The sequence below is a fragment of the Strix uralensis genome, chromosome 6, assembly GCF_047716275.1.
Source record: "Strix uralensis isolate ZFMK-TIS-50842 chromosome 6, bStrUra1, whole genome shotgun sequence".
Classification (NCBI taxonomy): domain Eukaryota; kingdom Metazoa; phylum Chordata; class Aves; order Strigiformes; family Strigidae; genus Strix; species Strix uralensis.
In genome coordinates this window covers 23,241,500-23,253,236 of record NC_133977.1, presented here as the reverse complement: position 1 = coordinate 23,253,236, position 11,737 = coordinate 23,241,500, and the positions used below count along the sequence as shown (strand labels likewise).

Sequence of the window (11,737 nt, the reverse complement as noted above, 5' to 3'; positions counted from 1 at the left end):
AGCCTGTTGATTGTCCAACAGGGTCAGCTCGACCAGATGTGTGTCTACATTACTATTTGCTGTCTATGTTACAATTTGTTGTTATAGTGTTTATATAAACCTGTATACTACAGGATTTTACAGTTGCAGACAACCAGAGAAAATAATGGCTTGTGATTTGTATAGTCCAGTGTACAAAAATTCAACAAAACAACAATAGTGTGAAATGGAGCACTGCTCAGCAAAACTTCTGGAGACTCTCCTATCACCTCGGTTTCTTTCTGATGTCATGGGCTAAATTCAGAGAAAATGCTTAGAATTTATATTTCTTACTGACCATCTGAATCAAGGTTTGGCTTCAGTTACTTCCAGTTTTGACAAAGGATTATCTTGATGTAATTTACTAGAATGTGGATGTTAGAAAAAAAAAGTGTGTCTATAGGATTTCAAAGCACAGAGTTCACTAATCAAGAGAAAGGTAACAAAAATCACTGTGCTTTAGGCAGAATGATGGCAATTGACTGTTAGAAGCTACTGCCTTTGTTAAAAGTGGTATAGCAATGGATAAAGGTGCTGCTGGAAGAGTTTTGTGGAGAAATGCAGTTGCTCCTCAGTCTTTAAAGTTTTCACCTTAAATAATTATTAAACGATATATGGATACAAACCCTCCTTGTCATTTTTTTAAATGAAGATTACTTACAGACTACTTGTTAAATATAGATGAGAACTGATCTAGTGCTTTCATATTTGAAGTGGTACTGGATGCTATAGAGTGAGTCAGATCTTACTGAAGCTGATGAATACAGCAGTTGCTCTTTATCTGTAACATTAAATTAGAATGATAGGAATTGTCACCCAAAACACAGCCCCTGGGGCAAGGCTGTTCAGTGCCCAACGGCGTGTTTCTGACTACCAAAATAGAGATCTGCTTATCTTATGGATGAGCACGTCTCATTATATGAGACAGATACAATTAAAAACTGTGTGGAAGAAGCAGAGGATGGTCATGATGAGCCGGAAAAATGCTTGTAGAGTGCTGTGGAAAGCTGAGTGAGGAGCCCTGTGTGACATGCTCACTTGAAAAAAGCACTGGCATATTGAACAAAGAAATAGCCTATCAAGTGTTTCTCTGAGATTTTTTTGTAAACAAAGTGTGTAAGAGTAATACCTATCTGAATTTCTTCTCATCAGGCAACCAGAAACAACCTGAAAAACAGTTCTGCTAGAGCTCAAATGAAGACTAATATGTACAAAAGGAGAAGCATAAAGATGGAGGGACTACTCCACACTCACTCCCAAAGGGGCAGAAGTGCTTTATAAAATAATTTCCTTCACCAAAACCCATTTCTCAAAGCACAGATGGAGCTGCACTCGCAGTTCGTTGACCCGGACAATGAACCGAATCCACGGAGACTAGTGAGGCGTTTAGTCTCAGCGAAAGCTATTTAATACTAACTGTGCATGTATACGCATTAATGTTATTTCTTCTAAAACTCACTAAACATTACTCCCCTTTTACGCTGTTTAACCGACCTTTTCTGAGACACTCGCAGGCAGTAGCGGCCACCGCGCCCGCCCTGAGGTAACCGCGCGCGCCGCCGGACAGGCCTTAGCGCCGCCCCGCCTCCAGCACAACGCGGGGTCGCTCCCGCCGCCTCAGGGCGCGGGGGGAGCGGGGCGCTTCCCCGCTCCTCGGCTGTGCCTCGTACCACACCGCCTCTTCCTGCCCCGGCGGGGTGAGGTTCCGCTCCCGCCAGGTCTCCGGCCCTGCGGGGCCGCCCCGCCGCCGTGTGAGGTGGGGGGTCCGCCTCAGCGGAGAGGGGCTTCGAAATGGCGGTCGCCATTCGCCTGGCTGTCCGCTGGCCCTCAGAGGTGGGCAGGTGCAGTCACCTGAGAGAGTCGGTTCTGGCAGGGCTCGTTGCTGCCGCCGGGAGCTTGCCTTTCCCCCGAGACCCAGAGAAGTCTGCCCTCAGCCCCGGGGACTGCGGCGGGGAGGGGAGGGAAGGCGACCTCAGCCCCGGTGACAAGCCGCGGCGCCCGCTGCGCTGAGGTGGGGTCCTGGGGCCCGCTTGTGCAGGGCCCCGCAAGTACTGCTGCTGAGGCTGCGCGAGTACCCTGCCCCTGCAGGTGACGACCAGCTAGCTGTATCTATTTTTCCAAAATCTATAGGTAAGCAATACTCAAACAGAAAAAACCTCCACGATTAAATGATTACAAAAGGCAGAAGATACTACAGGGCAAGAAGTAAGTAAGCTTTACAGGATTCAGGCACATCAGGACAAAGCCATGAATAACTGAAGAAAAGTCTCTGTAAGTTCCCTAAATACCAAAATAGACCTGGCTCTAGTATATAGTACTTATTTAAGCAACCTACTAGTAACTAGTGAACCATAATATACATTGCAAATACTATAATATTTGATAAATTCCTTTAAGCAAATATATGGTCCTTTTCTTCCTCCCTAGTACATACAGGTATGCAATTATCAAAAGAAAGGAAAAGGTACACTTATCTATAGACAATACTGCACGCAAATCAAGATGAAGAAGCCGACTTAAAATGTCTTTCTAGCTATTTCTCTGAAGCAGTGCATTGAGTTCTGTGTCGATACAAAATGTTTTATAATGTTTATAGTTAAAAGCTAGGGTTTTTCACTTCATTCTTCCCTTCAAAATCTGCACTCTGGAATTCCAATTTCATTACACTGTGAAAACCAAGGATTGGTGTTTTGTTTTGAGGTATTCTGAAATTAAGTGGGAAACTATGTTCTTGTACAAAAATTTCTGTTAGTATGAAGATGTATAATCATACTGGTTCAGTGTCAGCAAATCAGTTACTGAAGTTTTCTAGCAAAAGCAGCGAATTGGTTATATCTTAACCTACTGTGGAGTCTTGTGGGATACATTCTGAAAATACACAGAATCCCTCTTTTAGACCATTTTTGTACACCCAGTTGAAGTCCAGCTCAGTTCTTAATGTGCAATTTCAAACTGTACTGCATTTATTTTTCTAACATTATATCCTTTAATCCGCTAGAGTTAATCCAAGTTGGTGTAAATGATTGACGATGTGGCACATAAAGTAAAAATAGAAGAGTTCACCCAAGTTTTATTCCAAAAATAAAAATGTGACCTGAACCAAACAGAGCTATTTTTCTCCTGGGCTAGGATTTTCATACGGTAGTCTGGCTAGAAGGCAAGGTGGATATAGTTTTTGAAAAGTCATTTCAGACCCTTTTAAAATGGAAGGTCGGTTTAAGTGCAAATGGATTGTTTTGGAAACAGGAAAAATAGGATTTCTGTGCTGGTACTTGCTGCTCCATGGTGTCCCATGGTTAGGAAGCTGTAGGAACATTATCTGCAGCAATACATTTGTGCATGTTGAAGAGTGAGGACCACTGTGTGATTCCTTCCACAGAATTACATGCTGCCGAGTAAGTAATTTATCCAGTATCGTCCAAAATCCTTGATTAGAAGAAATATTGTACCTGTATTATTGTCTTTCTAACTACAGGGAAGAGAGGTTTAGTGAGCAGTGCAGTAGCTGTTTGGTTGTTTTAAGAGCTGCCAGGACCAGTTTTGCAGTGTTTTTGCCAAATGTGTTCCGAATAAAAAGTTCATTGGACAAAGACAATGATTCTTGTTGTGCTAATGGTGGAGAGGCTCACTAACAAGGAGCTCCTGAGTGCAGGCTTGTCTGAGGAAGAGAAACATTTTGTGTTGCAAAAACAAGTTGCTGTCAACCAGCCTTCTGCTGCTGAGGAAGTGGAGGAAAAGGGAATAATGAACAAAGTGCTGATGCACTGTGCGGTGCTGTGAGAGTAATCAAAGAGCCTTGGTGTTTAGGAAGGGGTTTTGAAGTACTGAAAATTATGGTATAGGTTTGCTTTTGTTCTGCTTTAAAAATTGGTTGGTGATTATTTTATTTTTTTTCCTTGCCCTATTTTTAAACTATCATCTGAACACACTTAGTGTGATACATTGTGTGTCTGTAGCTTCTCCTTCATTAGTGCTTACAAACTTGCCTTCTCTAGAGGTGAATTCTAGTGATCTAACCCAAGGAAATACAAGAAAGGAGAAAGTGAGATGAGAGGAGAGCCTATGGATCAGCAACGGAAAAGGAGAAAGGGAAAAAAAGCCTTGTAGAAACCCTCAGCATAACTGGCCAGGTGAGCACTAAACTTTTTACCAACCTATTCTACAGCTGAACTTTGGTGATGTAGAGCCAGAGAACAGAAAGACACCTTTGGCTTGATTGTTTCAGGGAAGTTAGGAATGCTCGGTGACTGTAGGAACAATCAGCACTTCATTCAGTAGGAATTTTTCTTTTTTTTGTTGTTACTGTTTAATTCCTTTTCATGAGATTGAACTGAGCTGTATTGCAGCAGAACAAGCAAGCTGCAATGTACCGGCAATAATCCAGGACACAAGTTCAGAGTGGGTGTTTTTAGTAATGACTTCTGCATTACAGACTAAAATATGGAGCCATATTCCTCATGGTGCTAACAGGAGGAATCAAATATGTGGACTTGTTTGCTGTGATGGATTATCACTGTACTGTTTGATAAAGCCATGTAGCTCCTAAAATGGGGAGGGGAGGTACATAGGAAGAAGGTGAGGGAGCTGCAGCAGGAGAATCTGCAGGACAGAAGAGTGCACAGTGAAGGTGGTGGTCACCCAAGGAGTTAGTGTGCAGCTGAGGAAAGCACCTGTTCTGCAGTTTGGGGACTGCTCTGCAGGTAGATATGGAGAAGAAGCAACTACCTAATGCATGAAATCAGTCTCCTGCTAGTTCCCTCCTAGCTTGTCCTGCCTTTCGTGCATCTTTCACATCTTTGCCCAGCTCTTGTTTTGGGAGTTGGACAAGTGACATAAATAGTGGGGGAAGGGTGGTTTGTCTGGCATGAGGAGATCGGATTGATTTGTGTGGTACTTCAGCAAAAGGAAACCCCACAATGAACCTGATGCAGCACTAACAAAGTAAGGCCTTGGGACTGACACACCACACCAGAAACCTGAAAAATAACTTGAGAAACTGCCATAGTGTAATTGTGCAAAATCTTTGCAAGGAATTTTCCCCTCTCTAGGGAAGAGAAGTTCTCTGAATAATGCATTGTGTAAGGCCACATATGTTTTCCTTGTGTAAAAGCTGGAAAGCTGAATGGCTGTGGCTAGAATGCTACTACTCTGGGATAAATGTCTGACAGGGTAATGCTGAGCTTTCCTATCTGAATGCTGCACAGCAGGCAAGAAGCTCTGCTGAACACAGCTGAGAATTGGCCTGTGATAATGGCATGTGATGGGGGGAGGAAGTAGGAGATTTTTCATTCTTTGCTGCTGCTGCTTTGTAAGGAACAAAGCATGTCAGTAGCCTCTTGCTGGCTGGTTCTCCTTCTTCACCCCTCATCCGGTTGCTCCTTCCTCAGGCACTGATTGTACCCTGCTGTGTGGAGAGGGAGTAGTGATACTGTATGTGGAAAAAGGAGATGTTTGCAGAACTGTACATTTGAAAACACTGGACTGAGTTAATTTAACAATGTTTCTTATGAAATAGATGAAATTTCAGGAAAATTAACACATCTCCTGATATAGTATGATATGAATTAGTGAAAGCAGTAGCCTTTAGTTGTAGAGCATGTATGAGATGAAATATCTCGGAATAAGGGAATAGTTAAAGCTAGCACATGTCCTTTTGCATCTTTCACTGTCCTCTGCCCTTGTCCCCTTTCTTGGTCAGAATGTCAAGAGAAAGTGTAAGGCTGTGGAAACCAGATCTTTCTTTGCCTGCTTATCATGATGGCATTATGGTTGATGACAATTAAAGTAGCTGGAGTCAGTTTTCTTTTCCTTCTTCCTGTGCTGATGGTAGCATATTAACTGTGGAGAGAGGTGGGTTCTGCACACTGGTGAGTGTGTTCAGCCCATCTGAGATAATGGCATAATTACTGCTATCACTCTATTCAGGCAGCTGTTGAGCTAACATTCTGCACGGACACTATATTTTTTGCCTTGGCATGGACCTTTTTCACTTTACACACAATTCCCATGATTCACAAGAAAATTCCATCTCCTTCAGTCTCCTGGTCATGCCACTAGTGCAGCAGAAACAATAGGGAATCATTTACCCCTCCAGTTCACAGAGCAATGTTTGCACTAACCCCCAGAGATTTCTGTGGTAAGCAACCTGAAACACTTGAAAAGGATATAATTTCCAGGGTGTCAGTGTTCATGGCTGAATGCTTCAACAGTATATTAAACTGGGTGTTTTGGTGAAAAAAAAAAATCTGCTTGTATTTAATCTGTGTTGGATTATTATTCCCACATGGTATGCAATGACTGAAAATTATGTTTTCAATAGCAAGGTCAACTCTGTAAAGCAGATAACACCTCTATTAATAAATATATACTTCCTGCCTTGTATTTAGCTGGGTTTTATTCATAGAAGACAGGAACTAGTTGTCCATCTTCCTTTGTGTCTAAATGTGAGAGCCAGCCACTTGACTTTTGGCTTCCTGAGATTCAAACCTGGAGGGAGTTCAGAGCAAGGTAAAAGAAAGGGGAATTCCAAGTGGGGGGAGGTACTTCAGTGGAGCAAGCAAGTTAAGGCTCTCGGTCCCAGTTTCACAGAGGCACCGTGCAAACAAAGAGAGTTTCTGATATGTCCTTTTCCTGAGTGATGCCCCCCTCCTGGCTCCACATGCTGGTCCTGCTTTCTCATTGTTGTGAATGTCAGTTTAACTGTCCAACTTCCATGTGGATATTCACATTTGAGGACTTGAGTCCTGTGTCTCCAACCCTTTAGAATTAGGAACCTAGCATTTAGATGGAACAGTGTGAAGTGTCCAAATAGATAATGTCGTTTTCTGAATGCTGTACTGATCATTAGTGTCTGCTGCATGGCATTGCAAGCAGTAATAAGAATTCTGCAGAACAGAATACAGAGGAACTAGAAAATTCTCCCTCTTGAGAGGAGAAATTGATGTCAGTTTTTCCTTTCATCCTGGCAAGGTTTCTTATGTTGGTTGGTACTTTCTAATTGCTATCAGCAGTATCAAAAGACACAAAGTTATGTAAAAGAAGTTCCAGCCTTTGCCCAGAAATCTGTAGATTTCATTCCTGCTGTGCTATGTCATATTCAAAGTTAATTGGATGACCCAATTTTAAACCTGAAATATTGTATGAACTTAGAGACTGTATCAGTGCAATTGTAAGTTGCTTGAAGAGCACACCTACGGTCTTAGGTACAAAAAGCTGGAGGCCAAAACACAGTGTCGGAAGCACAGTAGCAGTTAATAACTGAAAAGAGAGGTGACCAGTGGAATGGGAATGTATACAATGACCCTATGATAAGAGCCAGGTATTTCCATTTTAGTCAAATTCTACTTTGTAAGAGACTGGTATGAAGGCAGTTTAAGGGACTGTGTCCATCATTCCCCTGTATTGCAATAAAGCATCATCCTGCTTCTTTCCAGATGCCATTTAGTGTTTGAAATAGATCAATTGAGCAAGAGTTCAGGAAACTCTCTTAAGTTCCCTTTACAAACTAAATCTGTAGACTGTAGACTGTAAGTTTTGAATTTCTGTTTCATTCATCGTGTGCTTTTGAGACCTCCTCATGTTCTTGTTAATAATTCAGCTTTTGCCTATTTTAGGTTTATTGCTCAGAGAGACAGTACCTTTTGCTGAGTCCACCATATGGCCAGCAGGAGCTATGTCAGGTAAGGAATGCAACCTTTAATTTTTCACCTTATTCTCTTTTGTGGTTAATCAGCTTTGGAATAGAACTATAATGCATGCAGTTGGGTTTGTGTATGTCAACAACTGTTAGCTTGGGTAGCCTGTTACTTTGAAACAGCTGGAGAAATGCCAAAGATCTCAAGTGTCTTGAAGGCTGTCAAGCTTTTGCTTTTTATGCTTGTTCTTGCAGCAGCTGAGACCACAGCAAGTCCTGAAGCAAACTGGATTAGGTAAGAAAGAATTTTTAAATGTCATCTTCTGTGGCCCCCTGGAGAAAAAACAAATGTATTGTGTTGTTCTGACTCCCTTCCCACAAAATAAATAAGTCCTTGTCTCATTCTGCTAACATCATAATTATCTTACAGATGGTCAGCTGATATCTGTGAAGTGTTGCTCTGCTTGTAACTGTATTTGTTAACCTTTTTCTTTTTTTCTTTCTCAAGTAATGAAATTAAAGCTATAAAGCTAGGCAAAATAGCTGACTCCTGATTTCATCATAACACCAAGAACTTTGTGAAAGAAAGTTACTCACTGAGAACATATACTTAAAACTAACGGTCACTGACTGTTGTTGCTTCTCAACATGGCCTTCATGCATTTGTAGCAGTACAGCTGTATTTGACTCAGGTTGCACCAGAAGTGTTAATTCCATTCATGAACATTCCTGAACAGGATAGAACTGCCCTTGTGATTGTGGGCTTGTTCAGCCACTTCTTTTTATACTGCTGTTCAGAAACTACTTACTAGAGAGAGACTTTTGAACTGAGTGGTGCATGGCATGATAAAATACAGATCTCTGTGACTGCTAAAATTCTTCATTATGTTTATTAGGGAACTCTTCAGCCTCATCTCTGAAAGAAAATACAGTGCTTAGTTTCTATAGGCCTTACCTGTTAGCTTCCTTCAAAAGAGTGATTGTTATAAATCATACCTTAAAAGCTACTAGTCTTGAGTTACGAGTTTGTAGTGTTGGTGGTTTTGATGATGGGCAGTGCCTATAGTACTGGATGAGGAATAAGCTTTTACAACCTTGATACTATAAGAAAGAATGGATTGTGAAGAGTGCAGCCTGTACTGCTTTCATTATAACTCCTGTCTGAAGAATTGACTCATGGTATACTTTTTCCTGCTTCGGTTCTTTGCCAAAAAAATAAAATAGTAGCTCTCTTTCTCATCAGGATTCATGGCACCATCAGTGTCAACCTATTGTGAAACAAAACCCAGGGATCTTGTTATCAAAAATTTTAAAAAGTAGTTCACTGAGAATATTAATGCTGTATCTGACACATTTTCCAAGTAAGGATTTACATATCTAAATGTTAGCTCTTTAAAAAGAAGAAAAAAAGTTCTTGCATGGGGTTCTTATGCATGTGTATAATAACAAGAGTAGTTCTTTTTAAGTCGTTGTGATAATGGAGCTAATGACAAGACAGTTGGCGCTGTCGCGCTAAGGTGATCTTCACTCTTGCAAGACAAAATATAGTTAGATTAGCACATTTTTGCAGAGATACGCAGTTACCCATGTGTATAAAAGATTTGACTCCTATTAGCCAGCAGATGCCTATGTCCTTGACAAAGCTGTCTTTGCAAGATAGATGTATCAGTAGAATGCACAGTGATCTGTACTATATGCCACGGTTTCCTCTCCAAAATGCTTTGTGACTTGCAAATATATAAACATTTGGGGGACTAGGTGGAGGATCTTGGAGTGTTGCAGTGATCTTTACTCTGGTAAGGCTGTGCTAAGGCCCATGTGTATCAGGTTGCCGTAGCACCCTCTACTCTGTCCTTGACACAGTTCCAGCTCTACCATGGCAGCTGTACTGAACTTGTAGGTCTGCAATTTTTGTGCCTTATCTTTGCTGCCTTCCCAGTCTTTCCTCTTTCTTGTGTGTGGACCCAGGTGTGCAAGTCTCAGAGCTTGCTAACTGCAGTCCCGCATCTCCTCATTCCAGGTGTGCGACTTTCATGAGATAGAAGTTTTTTGCAGAACAATTGTTTAGGAATATGTTGCTAATAAGCAGCATACTGTAAATGCTTTGGTAAAGGCTTTAAAATGTCCTGCAGTGGGGGAGGTATCCTGCAAAGGGAGAGGGCATTTGTTTTACCATGGGCTGCTTGAGTCCAGGTGCAAGGCTGACACTAAATAAAGATTTGAGATTTATATGGAAATGATGTGTTGCATGCAAAAATATACTGGGCTCTTATTTAGGTATAAGAAGGTAGAGGTATCTCTGGCTTTTTTTTTGTGGATGATAAAGGAAAATGTAGGAATATTTAGGGAAAATTTTCTTCCTGGCATTGAAATCTGAAACAACAGAAAGTGCTGCTTTTGAAACTGAGAGAGCGCTGTCTCTGCTCTTTTTAATTTCCTGGGTAGGCATAGAACTAGAAGAGTGATGCTGATCCCAAGGTGGACCTTGTCTTTACGTCTGACTACTACTTGGAAAAAGAAAAATTCCATCCATTGTTTCATAAATATTTCCCTGCGCAAGCAGAATTTCACTAAACTCTGCCAGGTGGAGAGTTTTCTGATTCATTGTTCTCTGCTACTTCTATCCTCAGCTTAGGCACTGAGCAAATGTCCGGGAAAGAGAGAAATGCTTTACGATAGTTCAGCTATAAGAATAATTTGTTCTGCTATTTTTTGGTGACCAATACTGTTGCCAGCTCTTGTCTCTTCAATAGTCTCCCTACTTCTACTCTTTTCTATTATCCAGCCTAGCATGAACTGAAGGATAGAAGGGAGCTGTAGTTGACTGGGCCTGAAAGACAAGCAGGGCTAGAGGTTTCAGAAACACTTCTTTCTTCAGGATGTCTCCTTTTTTTTTCCTGAGTAAATGTATCCAAAATTGTCTAATCAGCAGTAAATTTTAACATAAAGTAAGAATTACCATAAACAGAGAGAAAATGGAAATGGACAAGTAGCTTCATGTGGTGCAATGATTTCCAGAGAAAGGGTTGCCCTGTAGGGTTAAGAAGGCATGAGGGTCAATCCACTGAACACACCAAGACTGGCTGGTAGAAAGCGGTTTGCTTTCAAATACTCAGCAGCTCACCCCAGATTTTGCAGGATCTGTCATCTTATCGAGGCATTTGTTTTAAAAACCATTTTTACAGTTGTTCTCCAGTATAGTTGCCCTTTGAGTTAGAAAAAGGAGAATTTATTGGAAAGTTCCCTGTGCCAGTTATTGCATACTTTTTACTACATTAAATTTGAGATTAGCCAGCAAAACCTGGAGGTATAGGGAGAGCAGAAGCTGTTCTCCTTCAGATTCCCAATCTCTAGATATGTCAGCTAGGCGGTCTAGATACCACCTATGTAATCAGTATCCAGTTACTTCACCTCTGCCGTAGGACAACCCTTTCATGTCTGTAGCATGTCCAAACAACCTGTCACTGAGCTATTTGTCACATGGTTGCATTTGCGCTAAAGAATTGGTATAAAACCTGTTCTGAAAGGAAAAGATAAAAATATTAAAAGCTCCAGTTCTGATATTGAAAGTAGTATCACTGTTGCTAGCAGTTTTCCTGCATATATGAGGCATAAACTTATACTGACTGCATTAAGCAGGAGGAGTAGTAAAAAGTATAGAGTGGGATGGCAGTTTTCATGTATCTTTGTATGTTTTTAACACTATATTTTAAATTTACTGGAGGGCTGAATAATAGATGTGATTAATTCTATCTCACTTGTAAGAAGAGGGCATGTTCGGAGTACATCTTGTTGTCTTCACTTGTTCTCTCATCATTTCTGTCAATAGTTACATGGATGATCTTTACACTTTGTGTGTAGCCTGTGAAGTGGATATAAAGACCTGTCAGACTACCTTTTCTGATACATTTTCTTCTGAGGAAACAAACCTCACATAAATGTCACTTGCAGTATGAGCAGCTGTAGCAGATGGAGCATTGAATGGCTCTGAGAAGCAAGGCAGGAAAGATTGAGATGAGATAAATATGGTAGATATGTAACATGATTCAAAAAATTTCCTGTGATAAAAATGATTTTAAGAAAGAA

General features: G+C 41.1%; 1 protein-coding gene across 1 annotated transcript in view; it reads left to right on the top strand.

Annotated features, from left to right (window-relative positions):
* Positions 1-1,540: 1,540 nt before the first annotated feature.
* The window catches only part of MYO3B (myosin IIIB), a 214,168-nt gene continuing 203,971 nt past the window's right edge, over positions 1,541-11,737 (top strand). The window contains 3 exon segments of the mRNA XM_074873256.1: positions 1,541-1,561; positions 7,632-7,697; positions 7,907-7,946. Coding sequence (XP_074729357.1) covers positions 7,691-7,697; positions 7,907-7,946 — 47 coding nt within the window. The 5' untranslated portion in view covers positions 1,541-1,561; positions 7,632-7,690.